Source organism: Ranitomeya imitator, chromosome 4, assembly GCF_032444005.1.
Source record: "Ranitomeya imitator isolate aRanImi1 chromosome 4, aRanImi1.pri, whole genome shotgun sequence".
In the NCBI taxonomy this organism is placed as follows: Eukaryota; Metazoa; Chordata; class Amphibia; order Anura; family Dendrobatidae; genus Ranitomeya; species Ranitomeya imitator.
In genome coordinates, this window is record NC_091285.1 from 685665156 (window position 1) to 685691735 (window position 26580).

The window sequence follows — 26580 nt, forward strand, 5'->3', positions numbered from 1 at the left end:
AGTTTGCCCTAGGTACTGGAGGTTCAGGACTCAGCGTGGCTCTTTGGGGCGGTGTCATAGGACACCATTTTCTTTGCTCTACTTCTATCCCACATGCTGGACCTCACTTTAAATAAGCAGGAAAAGGGGAAAGACCAAGAGTCCGACCATGAGGAGGATAGTGAATTCCAAAGTGGGCCTCTGAAACAAAAACTGTCCCGAGAGAGTCGTGATTGCATAACCCACCCTTAACTTGACTTTCCATACTAGATAGAAATGACAAATCTAATTTTTATTGTGATTTACTAATATAAGAAACAACGTAAAATCTTATGTTTATGATCCTATTGTTGGATTTAGCAGAAGTGTGATGGTAAAAAAGATTCTTATTTCAAATGTTTCGCCTTTTACAGCTTTTACATTATCTGAAGAGAGTAAGACTGGCACTGAGTAATGGGAAAGAACTATTCTTTGATGAAAATGGAGACCCTCCCGCAGTATATGATATTGTGAATTGGCAGCTGAGCCCAGAAGGAGCCTTACAGCAAGTCAAAGTTGGGAGTTACGATATGACAGCCCCTGAAGGTCTTGTGTTTACCATCAACAAAAGTGCCCTAGTATGGGTTACAGGAGACCTGCAGGTATGGAAATAAGGTGGATAAGCCAAAACATGAAATGAATTGGCAACTCTTTGACTTATTTAATTCGAAGAGATAGTGTGAGATCCTTGGTAATTAAAATTGGTTCATATCTGATTTTCTACAAGTTTTCAAACCTGGAGAACAATTGATAACTTTTTTTAGCTCATGATACAATCATTTTCCAATCTTTACTGCTGGAAGAGCACAACCGTCTCTTGCAATTTATAATATAACAAAATAGCTAAAGGGGTTATACGAGGTTAGAAAAAAAACTTGACGTCTTTCTTCCAGAAAGAGTGTCTCACCTGTCCACGTCTTGTGCATTTGTTGCAGCTTAGAGCGATGAAATTCAATAAAGTTGAGCTGAAATCCCATAGTGAACCCAAGGAAAAGAGTGTGGATATTTCTGGAAATAGAAACCATAGTTTCACTGTACAACTTGTGGTAGATCAACAGACTCTGCTGCTCAAAGAGGTAGTCAAAAGAACGTAAAATGTAGTGCATAACCAGTCCAAAATTACGTAAACAAAGATGGCTCCTCTGGCATAACAGGAAATAAAAAAAAGCATACAGTACAGCCTGTGTGGCTGTGGGGTTTGCCCACTTAGGGAAAAAATATGTTCACACTCTTTTTAATGGGAACCTGTCACCCCCGAAATCGAAGGTGAGCTAAGCCCACAGGCATCAGGGGCTCATCTACAGCATTATGTAATGCTGTAGATAAGCCCCCGATGTATTCTGAAAGATGAGAAAAAGAGGTTAGATTATAATCACCCAGGGGCGGTCCCGGTTCTGTTCTGGTCCGATGGGCATGGCGGTCCGGTCCGGGGCCTCCTATCTTCTTGCAATGACATCCTCTTCTTGTATTCAGGCTGCGGCTCTGGCGCAGGCGTACTTTGTCTGCCCTGTTGAGGGCAGAGCAAAGTACCGCAGTGCACAGGTGCCGGGAAAGGTCAGAGAGGCCCAGCGCCTGCGCACTGCAGTACTTTGCTCTGCCCTCATCAGGACAAAGTATGCCTGCACCGGAGCCGCAGCCTGAAGACAAGAAGAGGACATCATCATAAGAAGATGGGAGGTCCCGGACCGCGACGCCCTTCGGACCAGTAAAGAACCAGGACCGCCCCTGGGTGAGTATAATCTAACCTCTTTTTCTCATCTTTCAGGATACATCGGGGCTTATCTACAGCATTACAGAATGCAGTAGATAAGCCCCTGATGCCGGTGGGCTTAGCACACCTTCGATTTTGGGGGTGACAGGTTCCCTTTAACACAAGCAGAGCTCTGGAGTAGGGTTGAGCGACTTTTCTTTTTATAGGATCGGATCGGGTTTCACGAAACCCAAACTTTTCAAAAGTCGGGTCGAGTTAAATCAGCCGATCCTATAGAAAAGTCAAGGTCGGGGTCGGCCGAAACAAGAAACCCAATGCAGTGCATTGGGTTTCTAATGGTTCCCAGGGTCTGAAGGAGAGGAAACTCTCCTTCAGGCCCTGGGATCCATATTTAAGTGTAAAATAAAGAATCAAAATAAAAAATATTGATATACTTACCCTCAGACGCTCCCTGGTTCTCACCGGCAGCCTTCCTTTCTAAGAATGAGTTCCTGAAGAACCTTCGATGATGTCGCGGCTTGTGATTGGTCGCGTGAGCAGTCACATGGGCGTCACATGACCAATCACAAGCCACGACGTCATCTAAGGTCCTTCCGGCGCTGATTCTTAGGAAGGAAGGCTGCGGGTTAGAACCAGGGCGCGTCCGAGGGTGAGTATATACCTATTAGGAATATACTCACCCTCGGACGTGCCCTCGGACGCTTCCTTCCTAAGAATTAGCGCCTGAAGGACCTTAGATGACGTCGCGGCTTGTGATTGGTTGCGTGACTGCCCATGTGACCGCTCACGCGACCAATCACAAGCCGCGACGTCATCGAAGGCCTTTCAGGCGCTCATTCTTAGGAAGGAAGGCTGCCGGTGAGAGCCAGGGCGCGTCCGAGGGTGAGTATATCAATATTGTTTTATTTTTATTCTTTATTTTACACTTAAATATTAATTCCGATACCGATTCCCGATATCTTAAACATATCGGAACTCGGTATCGGAATTCCGATTCCAGATCAGAAGATCGCCGACCTCATGGCCGACCCCACACATGGGTCGGGTCGGGTTTCATGAAACCCGACTTTGCCAAAAGTCGGTGACTTCTGAATCTGGCTGAACCGTTTCGCTCAATCCTACTCTGGAGATCTTATCTCCAGACACACGGATCACTGAAAGAGTCCCAAGTAGGGTTGAGCGACCTTGACCTTTTTAGAGTCGAGTCGTGTTTCGCGAAACCCAACTATCTTAGAAGTCGAGTCGAGTGGAATCGGCCAATTATGGCGAAAAGTCGGGTATCGCCCGAAACACGAAACCCAATGCAAGTCAATGGGGGAGCATAGTCGGCAGTGAGTGGAGGCCAGGAAAACACCTACACTGCCCATTTTAATGGCAAAAACATCCATTCTTGTTACAGAAGCTTGTCAATCGTAATTTACCTTATAATAATTGGAAGGCATTTGAAATTGGGGGTTATTTGGCTAAAGTTGTGGGGGGTAGGGCTGGTTCAAGTAATTAGTGGGCCCAGTAAATCTGGACCACGTAACGGCAGTGGAGCAGGGAGAGGTAAGTATTTCAACTTTGCAAGTGCTGTGATCCTGAGCAAGCAGGGGGGGCCCACTCGTTGGCATTGGCACTGGCACAGGGCCCCTCAAAGTACAGCGGTGTGTTTGCACGGCGGGGGCGCCTCCCACCGGCAGCAACACTTTTGCGTACTATGAAAGGTCCTGTGCCAGTGACGTCGCCAACTAGTTTTCCTCCCCCCACCTGATGAAGGAACCTGCACTTTCATCTGCACCTTCCTCTTTGTCCCCGTGTAAGGTGGTATGGTATGCGGGAAGAGGAACCTGACTTTCAGCAGGGTCACAATCTTGCTGTGTAGCGTGCACGGGGAATTTTGCGTTATGGGTCAATGTACCAGCAGACTCATCTATCACTGGCTGGGCAATGGACAGGATGAGGAGGAAACACAGATATAGGCCCAAAGAATAAAGTTGGCTAAATGCAGTTCAAAATTGGTAACACAGGACTAACCAGTAGGCCCAAATCAGTAAGTAGTCGAAATGCAGTTCAAAATTGGCAACCGTAGTAAACAGGCGGCACAGCTTTGTTCAGTGGAGGAGAACAGCAAGGAGTGGCAGACACCGATAGTAGGCCCCAACCCAACTAGTAGGCCAAATGCAGTCTAACATTAACAACTACTTAACGAGAGCCTGAAAATGGAATTTCAGGACAGGAAACCAGGAGAACAGCAAGGAGAGGCAGACACCGATAGTAGGCCCCAAACCAACTAGTACGCCAAATGCAGTTGTTCCATTTAACCACAATTTAATGAGAGCCTGAAGATAGAAGTTCAGGAAAGGCAACCTGGAGAACACCTTGCAGTGTAACACACCATCTCTCTACACCCCATACCCAATTTGTAGGCCTAATGCAGTGTAGTTTTCAACAACTACTAAACGAGAGTCGGAAGATCGAAGCAATGTGGACGAAACCTGGGGAAGACCTTGGAGTGTAACACACCGTCTCTCTACACCCCATACCCAATTTGTAGGCCTAATGCAGTGTAGTTTTCTACAACTACTAAACGAGAGTCGGAAGACCGAAGCAATGTGGACGAAACCTGGGGAACACCTTGGAGTGGAACACACCGTCTCTCTACACCCCATACCCAATTTGTAGGCCTAATGCAGTGTAGTTTCCAACAACTACTAAACGAGAGCATGAAGATCGAAGCAATGGAGAGGAAACCTGGGGAACACCTTGGAGTGGAACACACCATCTCTCTACACCCCATACCCAATTTGTAGGCCTAATGCAGTGTAGTTTCCAACAACTACTAAACGAGAGCATGAAGATCGAAGCATTGGCGAGGAAACCAGGGGAACACCTTGGAGTGGAACACACCATCTCTCTACACCCCATACCCAATTTGTAGGCCTAATGCAGCGTAGTTTCCAACAACTACTAAACGAGAGCATGAAGATCGAAGCAATGGAGAGGAAACCTGGGGAACACCTTGGAGTGGAACACACCATCTCTCTACACCCCATACCCAATTTGTAGGCCTAATGCAGTGTAGTTTCCAACAACTACTAAACGAGAGCATGAAGATCGAAGCATTGGCGAGGAAACCTGGGGAACACCTTGGAGTGGAACACACCATCTCTCTACACCCCATACCCAATTTGTAGGCCTAATGCAGCGTAGTTTCCAACAACTACTAAACGAGAGCATGAAGATCGAAGCAATGGAGAGGAAACCTGGAGAACACCTTGGAGTGGAACACACCATCTCTCTACACCCCATACCCAATTTGTAGGCCTAATGCAGTGTAGTTTTCTACAACTACTAAACGAGAGTCGGAAGACCGAAGCAATGTGGACGAAACCTGAGGAACACCTTGGAGTGGAACACACCATCTCTCTACACCCCATACCCAATTTGTACGCCTAATGCAGTGTAGTTTTCTACAACTACTAAACGAGAGTCGGAAGACCGAAGCAATGTGGACGAAACCTGGGGAACACCTTGGAGTGGAACACACCATCTCTCTACACCCCATACCCAATTTGTAGGCCTAATGCAGTGTAGTTTTCTACAACTACTAAACGAGAGTCGGAAGACCGAAGCAATGTGGATGAAACCTGGGGAACACCTTGGAGTGGAACACACCATCCCTCTACACCCCATACCCAATTTGTAGGCCTAATGCAGCATAGTTTCCAACAACTACTAAACGAGAGCCGGAAGATCGAAGCTCAGGAAAGGCAACCTGGAGAACACCTTGGAGTGGAACACACTGCTAGGACTGGCGGAACGCACCAAGAAAGATGTAATAGATGCGTTCGCAGTCCGGGGTCCACCGTGCAGGTAAAAATCTGCTGCTAGTAAATGGCAGCGTAACATGGCGGTGGAAGCGAACCCGGTAAAACCACAGGTCCGCAATACCGCACTAAAGAGTGCAAGCAAGGAGTCAGCGAACACAACCCCAAGACACAGGATTGAAGTCAGATTAGACCACTTGCTGACACAACACCGCAACAGGGTGTGTTAGGCAACTCTTATAATTAGAGCATCGAAGTGCGAACTGTGCCGTGCTGGCAGGCACCACTAAGCACCCAGACGTGGGTCAGGAAGCGCACTACTGGCGCGTGGCGTCGCACTGGCGGTCACAGCAATAGACGCTGATACGTGTGTGACACGTTGAGAGATTAGTCGGGCGCTAGATAGCAGCCATACTCCATACGCGAACAGTCATACAATAGGGTAGGGGTATTTAATGAACGACTTGCACTCACAACAAACACACGTATTCAATAGTAAGACAATACTAGCGCATGGCCGTGCGGTCATGCGCAGTTTATATAGCAGCAGCACAGGAAGTGGCTACAGTACCTTTGCCCTTCCAAGACCTGCCAAAAGGACCAATGGAATGTGCTGCAGAGCCTGAGCACATGACCCTCGATCTCCAACGGGAGATCTTACCCTGGACATGCTCAGTACGTGCAGACAAGGGCTTAGTCCCAGAGAAGTCCGCTCGCTGCTGACCAGCACTGACTTTAATGGCAGAGACTGGGGAAGCAGCAGTAACTTTCAGAACAGAGTGAGAATGAGCAAGACGCTGGGACCGACGTCTTTGCTGAGCAGACTCCACTGCGGCTGGACAAGAATGGGAGACTGCAGCGGAGGTGGCTCGAGATTCCCCCTGTGCAGAAGCGGGAACTCGACCCCTAACACACACCATCTCTCTACACCCCATACCCAATTTGTAGGCCTAATGCAGTGTAGTTTCCAACAACTACTAAACGAGAGCATGAAGATCGAAGCAATGGAGAGGAAACCTGGGGAACACCTTGGAGTGGAACACACCATCTCTCTACACCCCATACCCAATTTGTAGGCCTAATGCAGTGTAGTTTCCAACAACTAACATATTAAACACCTTCTTCTCCACGGTATTCACGGTGGAAAATGAAATGCTAGGTGAAATCCCAAGAAACAATGAAAACCCTATATTAAGGGTCACCAATCTAACCCAAGAAGAGTTGCGAAACCGGCTAAATAAGATTAAAATAGATAAATCTCCGGGTCCGGATGGCATACACCCACGAGTACTAAGAGAACTAAGTAATGTAATAGATAAACCATTATTTCTTATTTTTAGTGACTCTATAGCGACAGGGTCTGTTCCGCAGGACTGGCGCATAGCAAATGTGGTGCCAATATTCAAAAAGGGCTCTAAAAGTGAACCTGGAAATTATAGGCCAGTAAGTCTAACCTCTATTGTTGGTAAAATATTTGAAGGGTTTCTGAGGGATGTTATTCTGGATTATCTCAATGAGAATAACTGTTTAACTCCATATCAGCATGGGTTTATGAGAAATCGCTCCTGTCAAACCAATCTAATCAGTTTTTATGAAGAGGTAAGCTATAGGCTGGACCACGGTGAGTCATTGGACGTGGTATATCTCGATTTTTCCAAAGCGTTTGATACCGTGCCGCACAAGAGGTTGGTACACAAAATGAGAATGCTTGGTCTGGGGGAAAATGTGTGTAAATGGGTTAGTAACTGGCTTAGTGATAGAAAGCAGAGGGTGGTTATAAATGGTATAGTCTCTAACTGGGTCGCTGTGACCAGTGGGGTACCGCAGGGGTCAGTATTGGGACCTGTTCTCTTCAACATATTCATTAATGATCTGGTAGAAGGTTTACACAGTAAAATATCGATATTTGCAGATGATACAAAACTATGTAAAGCAGTTAATACAAGAGAAGATAGTATTCTGCTACAGATGGATCTGGATAAGTTGGAAACTTGGGCTGAAAGGTGGCAGATGAGGTTTAACAATGATAAATGTAAGGTTATACACATGGGAAGAAGGAATCAATATCACCATTACACACTGAATGGGAAACCACTGGGTAAATCTGATAGGGAGAAGGACTTGGGGATCCTAGTTAATGATAAACTTACCTGGAGCAGCCAGTGCCAGGCAGCAGCTGCCAAGGCAAACAGGATCATGGGGTGCATTAAAAGAGGTCTGGATACACATGATGAGAGCATTATACTGCCTCTGTACAAATCCCTAGTTAGACCGCACATGGAGTACTGTGTCCAGTTTTGGGCACCGGTGCTCAGGAAGGATATAATGGAACTAGAGAGAGTACAAAGGAGGGCAACAAAATTAATAAAGGGGATGGGAGAACTACAATACCCAGATAGATTAGCGAAATTAGGATTATTTAGTCTAGAAAAAAGACGACTGAGGGGCGATCTAATAACCATGTATAAGTATATAAGGGGACAATACAAATATCTCGCTGAGGATCTGTTTATACCAAGGAAGGTGACGGGCACAAGGGGACATTCTTTGCGTCTGGAGGAGAGAAGGTTTTTCCACCAACATAGAAGAGGATTCTTTACTGTTAGGGCAGTGAGAATCTGGAATTGCTTGCCTGAGGAGGTGGTGATGGCGACCTCAGTCGAGGGGTTCAAGAGAGGCCTGGATGTCTTCCTGGAGCAGAACAATATTGTATCATACAATTATTAGGTTCTGTAGAAGGACGTAGATCTGGGTATTTATTATGATGGAATATAGGCTGAACTGGATGGACAAATGTCTTTTTTCGGCCTTACTAACTATGTTACTATGTTACTATGTTACTACTAAACGAGAGCATTAAGATCGAAGCAATGGCGAGGAAACCTGGGGCACACCTTGGGGAGGCAGACACCGTTAGTAGGCCCTACCAAAGTTGTACCCCCAATGCAGTTTTAAAATTCCTAGAGGCTGAAAACAAGACTATTGACGCTCAGCTTTTTTCAAAGGAACACAGCTGAATTGAGTGGCGCAGACAGACACAGGTAGTAGGACTTAAACCAAAAATGTGGCTCACTGCAGCTTAAAAAAGTTACAGGGGTACACAAGCAGCAGTGCTCTGGGCAGTGGAGGACAATTTCAATAGTGGACCGCAGACAGACTTTGTACGCCTACTATTAAAAAAAGGATGCTCTATGCAATTAAAAATAGGTTCCAGGGGTCCACGGGCAGCAGTGGTGTGGTCAGTGGACGAGTATTGGAAGGAGGGACCGCAGACAGGCGTAGTAGGCCTAACATAACAAAATTAGGCTGTAGACACTGTAAAATTGGTTCCAGGGGTACACGGGCAGCAGTGGTGTGGTCAGCGGAGGAAAATTGGAATTAGGGACTGCAGACAAACTTTGTAGGCTGTCCCCTGTGGACCATGCATCCAACACATTAACCCAGTGCGCCGTAATGGACACGTAACTTTTTGTGGACATGCCTACTGGTCCATGCGTCTCTTGTCAGGTGCACCTTTCTACTGTTTGATTGCCTGAGTGCTATGACAATGCAGACTTTTTCATGCCGGTGGAGGGCTGGGATGGCTTTTCTCGCAAAAGAAATGTCGACTGGGTAGCTTGAACCGTTGCACAGCGTAGTTCATCTGGGCTTTCTAAATCTAAAACAAAGAAAAAAAGGAGGCTACATGCACTTTCAGCTGGGTTCCAGGGGTACACGGCCAGCATTGGTCTGGTCAGTGAAGAACTATTGGAAGGAAGGACCGCAGACACGCTTCGAAGGCCTAACATAATAACAGAAGGCTGTAAGCAATTTTAAATTGGTTCCAGGGGTACACTGGCAGCAGTGGTATGGTCAGTGGAGGCCTAGTGGAAGGAGTGACCGCAGACAGGCATCGAAGGCCTAACATAATAACACATGGCTGTTGGCAATTTTAAATTGGTTCCAGGGGAACACGGGCAGCAGTGGCCTGGTCAGTGTAGTAGTAGTAGAAAGAACGGACCGCAGACAGGCATCGAAGGCCTAAAATAAAAAAATTGGGCTGGCTGTAGGCAATTTTAAATTGGTTCCAGGGGTACACGGGCAGCAGTGGTGTGGTCAGTGGAGGCCTAGTGGAAGGAGTGACCACAGACAGGCATCGAAGGCCTAACATAATAACACATGGCTGTAGGCAATTTTAAATTGGTTCCGTGGGTACACGGGCAGCAGTGGTGTGGTCAGTGGAGGCCTAGTGGAAGGAGTGACCGCAAACAGGCATCGAAGGCCTAAAATAAAAAAATTGGGCTGGCTGTAGGCAATTTTAAATTGGTTCCAGGGGTACACGGGCAGCAGTGGTGTGGTCAGTGGAGGCCTAGTGGAAGGAGTGACCGCAGACAGGCATCGAAGGCCTAACATAATAACACATGGCTGTAGGCAATTTTAAATTGGTTCCGTGGGTACACGGGCAGCAGTGGGGTGGTCAGTGGAGGCCTAGTGGAAGGAGTGACCGCAGACAGGCATCGAAGGCCTAACATAATAACACATGGCTGTAGGCAATTTTAAATTGGTTCCGTGGGTACACGGGCAGCAGTGGTGTGGTCAGTGGAGGCGTAGTCGAAGGAGTGACCGCAGACAGGCATCGAAGGCCTAACATAATAACACATGGCTGTAGGCAATTTTAAATTGGTTCCGTGGGTACACGGGCAGCAGTGGTGTGGTCAGTGGAGGCGTAGTCGAAGGAGTGACCGCAAACAGGCATCGAAGGCCTAAAATAAAAAAATTGGGCTGGCTGTAGGCAATTTTAAATTGGTTCCAGGGATACACGGGCAGCAGTGGTGTGGTCAGTGGAGGCCTAGTGGAAGGAGTGACCGCAGACAGGCATCGAAGGCCTAACATAATAACACATGGCTGTAGGCAATTTTAAATTGGTTCCGTGGGTACACGGGCAGCAGTGGTGTGGTCAGTGGAGGCCTAGTGGAAGGAATGACCGCAGACAGGCATCGAAGGCCTAACATAATAACACATGGCTGTAGGCAATTTTAAATTGGTTCCAGGGGTACACGGGCAGCAGTGGTGTGATCAGTGGAGGCCTAGTGGAAGGAGTGACCGCAAACAGGCATCGAAGGCCTAAAATAAAAAAATTGGGCTGGCTGTAGGCAATTTTAAATTGGTTCCAGGGGTACACGGGCAGCAGTGGTCTGGTCAGTGGAGGCCTAGTGGAAGGAGTGACCGCAGACAGGCATCGAAGGACTAACATAATAACACATGGCTGTTGGCAATTTTAAATTGGTTCCAGGGGAACACGGGCAGCAGTGGCCTGGTCAGTGTAGTAGTAGTAGAAAGAACGGACGGAAGACAGGCATCAAAGGCCTAAAATAAAAAAATTGGGCTGGCTGTAGGCAATTTTAAATTGGTTCCAGGGGTACACGGGCAGCAGTGGTGTGGTCAGTGGAGGCCTAGTGGAAGGATTGACCGCAGACAGGCATCAAAAGCCTAACATAATAACACATGGCTGTAGGCAATTTTAAATTGGTTCCAGGGGTACACGGGCAGCAGTGGTGTGATCAGTGGAGGCCTAGTGGAAGGAGTGACCGCAAACAGGCATCGAAGGCCTAAAATAAAAAAATTGGGCTGGCTGTAGGCAATTTTAAATTGGTTCCAGGGGTACACGGGCAGCAGTGGTCTGGTCAGTGGAGGCCTAGTGGAAGGAGTGACCGCAGACAGGCATCGAAGGACTAACATAATAACACATGGCTGTTGGCAATTTTAAATTGGTTCCAGGGGAACACGGGCAGCAGTGGCCTGGTCAGTGTAGTAGTAGTAGAAAGAACGGACCGCAGACAGGCATCAAAGGCCTAAAATAAAAAAATTGGGCTGGCTGTAGGCAATTTTAAATTGGTTCCAGGGGTACACGGGCAGCAGTGGTGTGGTCAGTGGAGGCCTAGTGGAAGGAGTGACCGCAGACAGGCATCGAAGGCCTAACATAATAACACATGGCTGTAGGCAATTTTAAATTGGTTCCAGGGGTACACGGGCAGCAGTGGTGTGGTCAGTGGAGGCCTAGTGGAAGGAGTGACCGCAAACAGGCATCGAAGGCCTAAAATAAAAAAATTGGGCTGGCTGTAGGCAATTTTAAATTGGTTCCAGGGGTACACGGGCAGCAGTGGTGTGGTCAGTGGAGGCCTAGTGGAAGGAGTGACCGCAGACAGGCATCGAAGGCCTAACATAATAACACATGGCTGTAGGCAATTTTAAATTGGTTCCGTGGGTACACGGGCAGCAGTGGTGTGGTCAGTGGAGGCCTAGTGGAAGGAGTGACCGCAAACAGGCATCGAAGGCCTAAAATAAAAAAATTGGGCTGGCTGTAGGCAATTTTAAATTGGTTCCAGGGGTACACGGGCAGCAGTGGTGTGGTCAGTGGAGGCCTAGTGGAAGGAGTGACCGCAGACAGGCATCGAAGGCCTAACATAATAACACATGGCTGTAGGCAATTTTAAATTGGTTCCAGGGGAACACGGGCAGCAGTGGCCTGGTCAGTGTAGTAGTAGTAGAAAGAACGGACCGCAGACAGGCATCGAAGGCCTAAAATAAAAAAATTGGGCTGGCTGTAGGCAATTTTAAATTGGTTCCAGGGGTACACAGGCAGCAGTGGTGTGGTCAGTGGAGGCCTAGTGGAAGAAGTGACCGCAGACAGGCATCGAAGGCCTAACATAATAACACATGGCTGTAGGCAATATTAAATTGGTTCCGTGGGTACACGGGCAGCAGTGGTGTGGTCAGTGGAGGCCTAGTGGAAGGAGTGACCGCAAACATGCATCGAAGGCCTAAAATAAAAAAATTGGGCTGGCTGTAGGCAATTTTAAATTGGTTCCAGGGGTACACGGGCAGCAGTTGTGTGGTCAGTGGAGGCCTAGTGGAAGGAGTGACCGCAGACAGGCATCGAAGGCCTAACATAATAACACATGGCTGTAGGCAATTTTAAATTGGTTCCGTGGGTACACGGGCAGCAGTGGTGTGGTCAGTGGAGGCCTAGTGGAAGGAGTGACCGCAGACAGGCATCGAAGGCCTAACATAATAACACATGGCTGTAGGCAATTTTAAATTGGTTCCGTGGGTACACGGGCAGCAGTGGTGTGGTCAGTGGAGGCCTAGTGAAAGGAGTGACCGCAAACAGGCATCGAAGGCCTAAAATAAAAAAATTGGGCTGGCTGTAGGCAATTTTAAATTGGTTCCAGGGGTACACGGGCAGCAGTGGTGTGGTCAGTGGAGGCCTAGTGGAAGGAGTGACCGCAGACAGGCATCGAAGGCCTAACATAATAACACATGGCTGTAGGCAATTTTAAATTGGTTCCGTGGGTACACGGGCAGCAGTGGTGTGGTCAGTGGAGGCCTAGTGGAAGGAGTGACCGCAAACAGGCATCGAAGGCCTAACATAATAACACATGGCTGTAGGCAATTTTAAATTGGTTCCAGGGGAACACGGGCAGCAGTGGCCTGGTCAGTGTAGTAGTAGTAGAAAGAACGGACCGCAGACAGGCATCGAAGGCCTAAAATAAAAAAATTGGGCTGGCTGTAGGCAATTTTAAATTGGTTCCAGGGGTACACGGGCAGCAGTGGTGTGGTCAGTGAAGGCCTAGTGGAAGGAGGGACCGCAGACAGGCATCGAAGGCCTAACATAATAACAGATGGCTGTAGGCAATTTTAAATTGGTTCCAGGGGTAAACGGGCAGCAGTGGTGTGGTCAGTGGAGGCTTAGTGGAAGGAGGGACCGCAGACAGGCTTCGAAGGCCTAACATAACAAAATAGGGCTGTTGGCAATTTAAAATTGGTTCCAGTGGTACAAGGGCAGCAGTACAATGGTCAGTGGAGGCCTAGTGGAAGGAGGGACCGCAGACAGGCTTCGAAGGCCTAACATAAAAAAATAGGGCTGTTGGTAATTTAAAATTGGTTCCAGTGGTACAAGGGCAGCAGTACAATGGTCAGTGGAGGCCTAGTGGAAGGAGGGACCGCAGACAGGCTTCGAAGGCCTAACATAACAAAAATGTCAATACAATGGTATTGTCAGTGCCAGGCATTGAAGGATGTCAGCGCATAGACTAAACATTGGTGGAGCTGTGAGAGATAATTTTGCAAGTGGTAGAGCACTGTTTCAGCTGGGGGGGGGGACTGTCTTGTGGCCGGCGGTACAGGCCCAGGGCCCCTCATATTACAACGGTGTGTCTGACGTTGGGTGCGCACCACCACCGCCAGAGACACTTTATTGTACTATGAGGGACCCAGTGGCAGTGCCGTCGACCAAAAGCGGGCACACCCACCTCTTCAGACAAACAGCACTCTCACGGGTGCTGGCGCCAAGTGGCGATACCACGGCCCCGTGTGGGGAGTTTGGCCATTTAGTGAGGTGTAAACATGTCGTATGCTGGGCAATCAGGTGCAGAAAATAGATTGGAAAAGTCATTCAGAATAGTCCACAGGCAAGACCTTTTCATAGGAAAGCTAGGTGTCAGCCGGGCAAGGTGGGGCAAAAGATTTCGAAATCCAGTTGTGGTTCATTTTAATGAAGGTTAGATCATCTACATTTTGGGTAGCCAGACGAGTCCTTTTTTCTGTTAGTATTGAACCTGCAGCACTGAATACTCTTTCTGATAGAACACTAGCTGCCGGGCAAGCAAGCTCCTGCAATGCATATTCTGCCAATTCTGGCCAGGTGTCTAATTTGGATGCCCAGTAATCAAATGGGAATGACGGTTGAGGGAGAACGTCGATAAGGGATGAAAAATAGTTTGTAACCATACTGGACAAATGTTGTCTCCTGTCACTTTGAATTGATGCTGCAGTACCTGTCCTGTCTGCGGTCATAGCAAAATCACTCCACAACCTGGTCAGAAAACCCCTCTGGCCAACGCCACTTCTGATTTCTGCCCCTCTAACACCTCTGGTCTGCTGGCCCCTGCAGCTCGTGTGAGAACGATCACGGGCGCTGTGTGCAGGGAATGCCAGAAGCAAACGGTCAACAAGAGTTGATTGTTTGGTTGCTAATATTAGTTCCAAGTTCTCATGTGGCATTATATTTTGCAATTTGCCTTTATAGCGAGGATCAAGGAGGCAGGCCAACCAGTAATCGTCATCGTTCATCATTTTAGTAATGCGTGTGTCCCTTTTGAGGATACGTAAGGCATAATCCGCCATGTGGGCCAAAGTTCCAGTTCTCAAATCTGCGGTTGTGCTTGGTTGAGGGGCAGTTTCAGGCAAATCCACGTCACTTGTGTCCCTCCAAAAACCAGAACCCGGCCTTGCCGCGCCAACAATTTCCAGTGGCCCCGGAAAAGCTTCCTCATTAAAAATATAATCATCCCCATCATCCTCCTCGTCCTCCTCCTCTTCACCCGCTACCTCGTCCTGTACACTGCCCTGGCCAGGCAATGGCTGACTGTCATCAAGGCTTTCCTCTTCCTCAGCTGCAGACGCCTGATCCTTTATGTACGTCAAACTTTGCATCAGCAGACACATTAGGGGGATGCTCATGCTTATTATGGCGTTGTCTGCACTAACCAGCCGTGTGCATTCCTCAAAACACTGAAGGACTTGACACATGTCTTGAATCTTCGACCACTGCACACCTGACAACTCCATGTCTGCCATCCTACTGCCTGCCCGTGTATGTGTATCCTCCCACAAAAACATGCTCTGTTCGCACAGTCTCTGAAGCATGTGCAGTGTTGAGTTCCACCTTGTTGCAACGTCTATGATTAGGCGATGCTGGGGAAGGTTCAAAGAACGCTGATAGGTCTGCATACGGCTGGAGTGTACGGGCGAACGGCGGATATGTGAGCAAAGTCCACGCACTTTGAGGAGCAGGTCGGATAACCCCGGATAACTTTTCAGGAAGCACTGCACCACCAGGTTTAAGGTGTAAGCCAGGCAAGGAATGTGTTTCAGTTGGGAAAGGGAGATGGCAGCCATGAAATTCCTTCTGTTATCACTCACTACCTTGCCTGCCTCAAGATCTACAGTGCCCAGCCACGACTGCGTTTCTTTCTGCAAGAACTCGGACAGAACTTCCGCGGTGTGTCTGTTGTCGCCCAAACACTTCATAGCCAATACAGCCTGCTGACGTTTGCTAGTAGCTGCCCCATAATAGGAGACCTGGTGTGCAACAGTGGCAGCTGCGGATGGAGTGGTTGTGCGACTGCGGTCTGTGGACGAGCTCTCGCTTCTGCAGGAGGACGAGGAGGAGGAGGAGGGGGTGCGAACGGCTACAGCCAACTGTTTCCTAGACTGTGGGCTAGGCAGAACTGTCCCAAACTTGCTGTCCCCTGTGGACCCTGCATCCACAACATTCACCCAGTGTGCCGTGATGGACACGTAACGTCCCTGGCCATGCCTACTGGTCCATGCATCTGTTGTCAGGTGCACCTTTGTGCTCACAGATTGCCTGAATGCATGGACGATGCGCTCTTTAACATGCTGGTGGAGGGCTGGGATGGCTTTTCTGGAAAAAAAGTGTTGACTGGGTAGCTCGTAGCGTGGTACAGCGTAGTCCATCAGGGCTTTGAAAGCTTTGCTTTCAACTAACCGGTAGGGCATCATCTCTAACGAGATTAGTCTAGCTATGTGGGCGTTCAAACCCTGTGTACGCGGATGCGAGGCTAAGTACTTCCTTTTTCTAACCATAGTCTCATGTAGGGTGAGCTGGACTGGAGAGCTGGAGATCGTGGAACTAGCGGGGGTGCCGGTGGACATGGCAGACTGAGAGACGGTGGGAGATGGTATTGTTGCCGCCGGTGCCCTAGATGCAGTGTTTCCTACTACGAAACTGGTGATTCCCTGACCCTGACTGCTTTGGCCTGGCAAAGAAACCTGCACAGATACTGCAGGTGGTGCGGAAAATGGTGGCCCTACACTGCCGGAAAGGATGTTGCGTTGATGACTAGCTTCATTGGCCGAGGGTGCTACAACCTTAAGGGACGTTTGGTAGTTAGTCCAAGCTTGCAAATGCATGGTGGTTAAATGTCTATGCATGCAACTTGTATTGAGACTTTTCAGATTCTGCCCTCTGCTTAAGGTAGTTGAACATTTTTGACAGATGACTTTGCGCTGATCAATTGGATGTTGTTTAAAAAAATGCCAGACTGCACTCTTTCTAATAATAATAATAATAATTTTTATTTATATAGCACCAACATATTCCGCAGCGCTTTACAAATTATAGAGGGGACTTGTTCAGACAATAGACATTACAGCGTAACAGAAATACAGTTCAAAACAGATACCAGGAGGAGTGAGGGCCCCGCTGCTCGCAAGCTTACAAACTATGGGGAAAAGGGGAGACACGAGAGGTGGATGGTAACAATTGCTTTAGTTATTCGGACCAGCTATAGTGTAAGGCTCAGGTGTTCATGTAAAGCTGCATGAACCAGTTAACTGCCTAAGTATGTAGCAGTACAGACACAGAGGGCTAATACTGCATAAAGTGTAGCATCGGATACCTTTTCAGGCATTGCAGACTGAGCTTTAACCGGATGGCCACGCTGTCCTCCAACAGGTTTTGGCTTTGCCACGCGTTTTGGGCAAGATACGGGCCCGGCAGATGGAAACAGTTGCGATGTTGATGCCTGCTGCGGCCCCTCCTCCTCTGCTTCAGAACTGCTGCCGCCTGCACCCTGTTCCCCAATGGCTGCCAATCGGGGTCAAGAACTGGGTCATCTATTACCTCTTCTTGTAGCTCGTGTGCAACTTCGTCTGTGTCACCGTGTCGGTCGGTGGTATAGCATTCGTGATGGGGCAACATAGTCTCATCAGGGTCTGATTCTTGATCATTACCCTGCGAGGGCAATGTTGTGGTCTGAGTCAAAGGACCAGCATAGTAGTCTGGCTGTGGCTGTGCATCAGTGCACTCCATGTCAGATTCAACTTGTAATGGGCATGGACTGTTAACTGCTTCACTTTCTAAGCCAGGGACGGTATGTGTAAAGAGCTCCATGGAGTAACCCGTTGTGTCGCCTGCTGCATTCTTCTCTGTTGTTGTTTTTGCTGAAGAGGACAAGGAAGCGACTTGTCCCTGACCGTGAACATCCACTAACGACGCGCTGCTTTTACAGTTACCAGTTTCACGAGAGGAGGCAAAAGAGTCAGCAAGATAAGCCAAAACTTGCTCTTGCTGCTCCGGCTTTAAAAGCGGTTTTCCTACTCCCAGAAAAAGGAGCGTTCGAGGCCTTGTGTAGCCAGACGACGAACCTGGCTCCACAGCTCCAGACTTAGGTGCAATATTTTTTTTCCCACGACCACCTGATGCTCCACCACTACCACTACCCTCATTACCAGCTGACAATGAACGCCCCCAGCCACGACCTCTTCCACCAGACTTCCTCATTGTTTTAAAAACGTAACCAAACTAACGGTATTTGTTGCTGTCACACAACTTACACGGTGAGCTATAACTTCAGTATGATTTAGCTACTCCTTTACAGGTGGGTGAGACCACAACGAAAATCAGGCACAATGTTACACACTCTGTGTTTGGTGGCAACAAATGAGAGAGATGCCACACACGCAGGACTGTCACTGAAGCACAAATGTAAATATTAATCTCCCACTGATTTGATTTTTTTTTTTTTTTTCAGGGAGACTTTAGAAAAAAAATATAATAGAATAAAATGATTTTTTCAGGAAGAATTTAGAAACCAAATAAAATAAAATGATTTCTTCAGGGAGAATTTAGAAAACAAATAAAACAAAAAATAGGCTTTCTATGGCCCACTGAGTGAGAGATGACGCACACAGGAGTCAGGAGTGGCACACAAGCCCAGAGGCCAATATTGTTCTCCCAATGATTGATGTAGTGATTTTTTCAGGTAGATTTTGGAACCCAAATCAAGCTAAAAAAATAATAGGCTTTCTATGGCCCACAATTGGAGAGAGAGAGAGATGGCACACCCAGGAGTCAAGACTGGCACACAAGCAGAAAGGGCAATATTAATCTCCCACTGATTTGATTCTTTTTTTTTTTTCAGGGAGACTTTAGAAAAAAAAAATAATAAAAAAAAAAGACTTTTTCAGGAAGAATTTAGAAACCAAATAAAATAAAATGATTTTTTCAGGGAGAATTTAGAAAACAAATAAAACAAAAAATAGGCTTTCTATGGCCCACTGAGTGAAAGATGACGCACACAGGAGTCAGGAGTGGCACACAAGCCCAGAGGCCAATATTTATCTCCCACTGATTGATTTAGTGATTTTTTCAGGTAGATTTTGGAACCCAAATCAAGCAAAAAAAATAATAGGCTTTCTATGGCCCACAATTGGAGAGAGAGAGAGAGATGGCACACCCAGGAGTCAAGACTGGCACACAAGCAGAAAGGGCAATATTAATCTCCCACTGATTTGATTTTTTTTTTTTTTCAGGGAGACTTTAGAAAAAAAAAATAATAAAAAAATGATTTTTTCAGGAAGAATTTAGAAACCAAATAAAATAAAATGATTTTTTCAGGGAGAATTTAGAAAACAAATAAAACAAAAAATAGGCTTTCTATGGCCCACTGAGTGAGAGATGACGCACACAGGAGTCAGGAGTGGCACACAAGCCCAGAGGCCAATATTTATCTCCTACTGATTGATTTAGTGATTTTTTCAGGTAGATTTTGGAACCCAAATCAAGCAAAAAAAATAATAAGCTTTCTATGGCCCACAATTGGAGAGAGAGAGAGAGATGGCACACCCAGGAGTCAAGACTGGCACACAAGCAGAAAGGGCAATATTAATCTCCCACTGATTGATTTATTGATTTTTTCAGGTAGAATTTAGAACCCAAATCAACCAAAAAAATAAATAGGCTTTCTATGGCCCACTATTTGTGAGAGAGATGGCATGCTCAGGACTGGCACACAAGCCCAGAGGCCAATATTAATCTCCCACTTTTTTTTTTTTTTTTTCAGGGAAAATTTATAAACCCAATAAAAAAAATAATAAATAGGCTTTCTATGGCCCACTATCTGAGAGAGAGAGATGGCACGCTTAGGACTGGCACACAAGCCCAAAGGCCAATATTAATCTCCCACTGATTGATTTATTGATTTTTTTCAGGTAGAATTTAGTACCCAAATAAAGCAAAAAAATAAATAGGCTTTCTATGGCCCACTGAGTGAGAGATGGCACACACAGGGATGGCACTCTAGCAGAAATGCCAATCTTAATCTCCCACAAAAAACAAAAAAAAGGAACTGTCCTTCAATTACTATCTCCCTGCAGTAATCTCAGCCAGGTATGGCAGGCAGCAATAAGGAGTGGACTGATGCACAAATTAAATAAAAAGTGTGTACAAACCAAAAAGATAGCTGTGCAGAAAGGAAGGAACAAGAGGATTTGTGCTTTGAAAAAAGCAGTTGGTTTGCACAGCGGCGTACACACAGCAATGCAGCTATCAGGGAGCCTTCTAGGGCAGCCCAATGAGCTACAGCGCTGAGGGAAAAAAAAAATGTAGCTTCCACTGTCCCTGCACACCGAAGGTGGTGTTGGACAGTGCAAATCGCTACAGCACAAGCGGTTTGGTGGTTAATGGACCCTGCCTAACGCTATCCCTTCTTCTGACGAAGCGGCAGCAACCTCTCCCTAAGCTCAGATCAGCAGCAGTAACATGGCGGTCGTCGGGAACGCCCCTTTATAGCCCCTGTGACGCCGCAGACAGCAAGTCAATCACTGCAATGCCCTTCTCTAAGATGGTGGGGACCAGGACCTATGTCATCACGCTGCCCACACTCTGCGTTTACCTTCATTGGCTGAGAAATGGCGCTTTTCGCGTCATTGAAATGCGACTTTGGCGCGAAAGTCGCGTACCGCATGGCCGACCCCGCACAGGGGTCGGATCGGGTTTCATGAAACCCGACTTTGCCAAAAGTCGGCGACTTTTGAAAATGATCGACCCGTTTCGCTCAACCCTAGTCCCAAGGCTAGACATTTACCTTTTTGACCACATCGGGAGTGGACATATGGAGAATAGCCTCCCACCCACTCTTCAGCTGTCCACAAAAATGCAGTCCTAAATATGGCTGATGAACCGCTCTCAGTGCATAGTGTGCAAGAGTATTTTTCCAGGTTCATATCACTGAGGCTAATATCCTCAGTTACACATATCTCTCATTCAGTATTTTACCAGTAACCTTTTCACAAACTCCATTAATGTTGTTACCAAGGCATTGTCATGTCATTAATTTTAGGAAAACCGTTTGTTGAAGCTGGTTCATTTCCTATCAATTGACCTGCAGGATAATAATGGTGCCGATACAAATTCAAGTAGTTGTCGGCTAGACACAGGATTGTTTGACTTGACCAAGAAAGCTGCTGCCAAGATCCTCTGTTTCTATTAGGCATTTAAATGTACGGTAAATTGTCCGATCCTTCTGTAACCCAAAATCATCTTTTCTAAAGTGGTCTCTTACACTGTTGGTCAATCTCACCAATATTGAAATATTAGGGTGACTTTCTTCTCTTATGTAGAGGGACCCTTGGTTGATTTTTGACACAATGTAGAACATGGTAATCCTGTGTTGGATCACCGAGACCATTGGAAAAATATTTAGAATTGGGAGTCCTCAGTGGTTGATACCTTTTAATGGCTAACTGAGGAGATGGTAACAAATTGCAAACTTTCGAGACTACTCATGTCTCTTCATCAGGCAAAGACTAATACAAAATCTGAGACCATTGGGAGATAAGAAAGCTTGAATTGGAGTTACAGAAGAAATGAGACACAAAGTAGCTGTAAATCTACCTCTATGCAATCTAAACTAAATTTTAATATAATTAAATTAAGAATTTCCTATGACGTCACGGTCACCTGACCGCTCACGTGACCGCTCACGTGACCATGACATCACCGAAGGTCCTTCACTCTCTGCAATTCTCAGGAACGGAGCCAGACGCTCGCAGCGGTGACAGCCAGGGTCCTTCAGAGGGGTGAGTATATCCATATTTATTATTTTTATTCTTTATTTTTTACATTAATATGGATCCCAGGGCCTGAAGGAGAGTTTCCTCTCCTCCAGACCCTGGGAACCCTACGCACCGCACACGCCGATTCCGATTTCCGATATCACAAAAATATCGGAACTCGGTATCGGAATTTCGATACAGCAAATATCGGCCGATACCCGATACTTGCAGTATCGGAATGCTCAACACTAATGATGATGCTTCATTTCAGGGAGGGGGCAAAGGCTTCAGCAGTGACCACATCCTCTGCCCTTGATGTATCTTCTGTTGAGTATCCCAGCATGCACTGGGATTTTCAAATAAAGGTCATAAAAAAGGAAGTATTAAAAAGAAAATTAAGAAGAGTTAGAAAGTGTAGTTAAGGAACAGTAGGGAAGGTTTAATTTAATATTAGTATATTAGAAATTAGTTTAAATTATGGCAATAAATAGATAGAAATTCAGGAGGAAAATTACTTTGTATGCAGCTTAGGGTGAACAGCCATTGGCTTCATAAAATGCTATATTTAAAAAAATATATACAGCAGAGGAATATAACAAAGAATTTTTGGTAGTTTCAAAAGAACTTTATTCAAACTTATGGAAGACAAAGTGGGCTCACGTTTACACATGTATGAGATTATTATATTAAACATTTAAGGCATAAAATGAGAAGTAAAATATCTACATTAGCAATCAAAGAAAATGACAAGTATCCATGTGGGGGGAGAAAATCCTAAAGACACTACATTGACTATTACATATTAAAGATTATTTATTACCAGTTGCTATTGGCTTTTTATGTGAGAAAAAGAAGATATATCAAATAAAGTTAGGGGTGCAGTAGGGAAAAACATTACCTGAAATTTTAAAATTGTTTGTCTATATCTGAATTTCACAATGAGCCAATTCTTTTAGACAATAATAATAGTCTTCATAAAGTTTTAAATAATGTGATCATTTTCCAGATTCCTGGCTCGGCTTGCAGTGACAGCTGTAATCCAGGATTCAGAAAAGCTCCTATGGAAGGACTACCAGTTTGTTGCTTTGAATGTATTGCTTGTCCACAAGGCGAGATCTCAAATCAGACAGGTGGGTCAATAATCCTTATTTCTCATCCTTAAGACTCTTCAACTCTGATCTTTCTTAGCTTGCCTTTCATTTGTAGTCGTGTATTTTTCTTGGTGTTTATCTCATCTCAAATTGCTACATATAGTGAAGGAAATAATTATTTGATCCCTTGCTGATTTTGTAAGTGAATAGTCTATAATTTTAAGGATAGATTAATTTTAACGTTGAAAGATAGAATATCAAAAACAAAATCCAGAAAATCACATTGTATAAATTATATAAATTTATCTGCATTTTGCACTGAGAAATTAGTATTTGATCCCGAACCAACCATTAAGAGTTCTGGCTCCTACAGACCAGTTAGATGCTCCTAATCAACTTGTTACCTGCATTAAAGACATCTGTGTTGTCAAGGCAGCTGGGACCACAGTCACCAGGAAAACTATTGGTAACATATTATGCCGTAAAGGTTTAAAATTCTGCAGTGCCCACAAGGTCCCCCTGCTCAAGAAGGCACATGTGCAGGCCCATCTGAAGTTTGCCAATGAACACCTGGATGATTCTGTGAGTGATTGGGAGAAGGTGCTGTGGTCAGATGAGACAAAAATTGAGCTCTTTGGCATTAACTCAACTCGCCGTCTTTGGAGGAAGAGAAATGCTGCCTATGATCCAAAGAACACCATCCCCACTGTCTAGCATGGAGGTGGAAACATTATGTTTTGGGGGTGTTTCTCTGCTATGAGCACAGGGCTACTTCACTGCATCAATGGGAGAATGGATGGAGCCGTGTACCGTAAAATCCTGAGTGACAACCTCCTTCCCTCCGCCAGGACATTAAAATGGGTCATGGCTGAGTCTTCCAGCAAGATAATGACCCGAAACATACAGCCAAGGCAATAAAGGAGCGGGTCAAAAAGAAGCACAGTAAGGTCATGGAGTGGCCTAGCCAGTCTCCAATCTTTAATCCCATAGAAAACTTATGGAGGGAGTTGAAGCTCCGAGTTGCCAAGCGACAGTCTCAAAATTTTAATGGTTTAGAGAAGATCTGCAAAGAGGAGTGGACCGAAATTCCTACTCCTATTCCAAAAAAGTCTGACTGCTATGCTTACGAACAAGGGTTTTACCACCAAGTATTAAGTCTTGTTTGCCAGAGGGATCAAATATTTATTTCTCACTGCAAAATGCAAATAAATGTATATAATTTATACAATGTGATTTTCTCCATTTTATTTTTGATATTCTATCTCTCAATGTTAAAATTAACCTACCCTTAAAATTATAGACTGTTCATGTCTCGGTCATTGGGCAAACTTACAAAATCAGCAAATAATCAAATATTTAATTCCTTCACTGTATGTATGACCTTTGTTATCCCGATGGTTCCTTATCTACAAGAATTATCTTTATCCAATGTAATGGTGTAGGTAGATGCTTCTCCAAAGTTGTAATGTCTGGACTCTTGGAGAGTACAGAATAGACTTCCTGATTTTTGTTGAGGCCCTCTCGAATTGCTGTTTTTTAACAACTTGCTAGATATTAATAATTAGTTTCAACTGAGATTCAGATCCTGAAAACACCATAATGCAAACATTCCATGAAGGGTTTTCTGGTGAAAACAAGAGTCAATTTTGCTGGCTAGTGGCAATATAATCTACAAGTCTTGCATTGGGTCCTGCCTTCTAAAAAATGATGTTGGTACATCCTGGACAAGGCTATTTCTTTTAAGAGGACCCTTGTTTCAAGAGCTGCCTCCAAAGTAGGTATTCCTTTGAGAAAACTTAAGATATGCACTGTACTTCACTTGAACAAAAAGGCTTGTAAGATTTTGAAAAAGTGAGTGTGGATCTTAAACCTACTGTATATACCATGGAAAATCTTGGAACAATAGACAGTAAAAATAAAGCATTGATAGCCATACACTGCAGAGCTTTAGAAGGATTGTCTTTTAACTTTTGCTTGTTAATTGTATCTTTCAGATGCTCTCTATTGCTTCATGTGTCCAAGGGATATGTGGCCGAATCATCAGAAGTCCAAATGTCTTCAAAAGCCTTTAGATTATCTTTCCTATGAAGATTCATTGGGTACTACTTTGATGATTGCCAGCGTTGTATCATCTTTGATCCCTAGTTTGATCTTGAGGCTATTCATCCGGCATAAAAACAGCCCCTTAGTTAAAGCCAACAACCTTTCTTTGAGTTGCCTTCTTCTGATATCGTTGTCCTTGTGTTTTCTCTGTTCTTTGGCTTTCATTGGTTACCCTTCATCTGACAAATGTAAATTACGTCAAATTGCTTTTGGACTGGTTTTCACCCTATGTATCTCTTGTATTTTGGCTAAAACCCTTTTGGTTGTTTTTGTATTTATGGCTTCCAGACCAGGCACCAGTTTGACTAAGTGTGCTAGTCCTCAAATGTCCTACTTTATTATTTTTAGTTGTTTTTTTATTCAGTTCATATTTTGCATTGCTTGGTTATCTCTTACTCCTCCATTTCCTCAATACAGTTTCCAGGTTCAATCCATCATTATTGCTGAGTGCAACGAAGGCTCAGCCATTGCCTTCTGGACCATGTTAGGTTATCTGTTCCTTCTGGCCACCATAAGTTTTGTTGTTGCCTTCTTGGCTCGTAGGCTTCCTGATACCTTCAATGAAGCCCAGTTTATTACATTCAGCATGATGGCCTTTCTGAGTGTCTGGATATCTTACATCCCAGCTTCTTTGAGTGCACAAGGAAAATACACTGTGGCAATGGAGATTTTTGCCATCCTTTCCTCAAGTTGGGCTCTAATCCTTTGCATGTTTCTCCCTAAATGTTTTATATTATTGTTCAGGCCTGATAAGAATACTAGAAAATATCTAATGAAATCAAAATTTGTTTTAAAAAATGTGTAACTTTTGTCTTCTTGGCCATTGTAGGGATGGTCGTTTTTAAAAATATTTATCACTTATCAACAATATAGGTGATTAATGTATGATGGCTTGTGCCATCCTTCCTAATCCTGAGAATGGAGTCCCAAAGTTTCATGTATGAAACAGCTACTTAGCTAATGGCAACATCTTGTCCTTTAGTTGTTTTGTTTTGAATTCTCGGTTCTAAGCTTTTGCTTGTTGCATGACTTTCAATGGGTGCCATAAACCTAAGAATTCTCCATAGCTGCTCTATTAATGCATAGCAGTTTGGCTAAGATAACTCTTTTCTCAATCTCACATAGTGCTAAATTGATATCATGATGACCATGCATGGAATTTTGAGACCACCATTCTCAGGATTTGCAGGAGACTTTGCAGCTGGACACCCAAGGGTCATACATTTTTCAACTAAACTGGTGAACAATGTATTTAGCAAGAACCCCTTAACATATCTAAGACTTTTACATTGATTGATTACAATGGGGTAATATTGAAAACCATCTTTTACCTTTCAGAATCCCTGATTTCTTTCTTAAAGTGTTGGTCTACCATGTTGTCATCAATGTGGTATGATGAATACATGATAAATCTAGCAAACAAAAGAGATATCGGAGATTCCGGAAAGTAGAGGTGGTCGATGTATCAAGGTTCTGTAAATCAGGTCGCTCTTCTCTAGTTCCATCACTGATCAGCTTCATTCGAGAACTGTGCTTGATACTGCCCAATTCAAATACATAAAGCTTTCCAGGTCAGTATTAGGTTCTGCAGAACAATTAGAAAAAAAATCTATATATTAATCAAAATAGAAGTGAATGAAAGTGTATTTTTTATGCAAATTATAAAAAAGTAACCCAGAAACAAAGTTGTGATGATATCTAATATGTAAAGCTGAATGTGTGTGTGTGTGTGTGTGTGTGTGTGTACAGTTGTGGCCAAAAGTATTGACACCCCTGCAATTCTGTCAGATAATACTCAGTTTCTTTCTGAAAATGATTGCAATCACATACTCTTTGGTATTATTATCTCATTTAATTTGTCTTAAATGAAAAAACCCAAAACATTGATCATTTCACACAAAATTCCAAAAATGGGCCAGACAAAAGTATTGGCACCCTCAGCCTA

General features: G+C 45.1%; 2 protein-coding genes across 2 annotated transcripts in view; both read left to right on the forward strand.

The window, feature by feature from the left end:
* LOC138674699 (extracellular calcium-sensing receptor-like) overlaps window positions 1–25440 on the forward strand; it is a 41879-nt gene extending 16439 nt beyond the window's left edge. Inside the window, exons 5-8 of the mRNA XM_069762515.1 lie at window positions 393–620; window positions 954–1094; window positions 22448–22571; window positions 24527–25440. Coding sequence (XP_069618616.1) covers window positions 393–620; window positions 954–1094; window positions 22448–22571; window positions 24527–25440 — 1407 coding nt within the window. The remainder of the gene's footprint in view (window positions 1–392; window positions 621–953; window positions 1095–22447; window positions 22572–24526) is intronic.
* A 568-nt stretch (window positions 25441–26008) lies between these two features.
* LOC138674700 (extracellular calcium-sensing receptor-like) overlaps window positions 26009–26580 on the forward strand; it is an 81412-nt gene continuing 80840 nt past the window's right edge. The window contains exon 1 of the mRNA XM_069762516.1: window positions 26009–26082. Coding sequence (XP_069618617.1) covers window positions 26009–26082 — 74 coding nt within the window. The remainder of the gene's footprint in view (window positions 26083–26580) is intronic.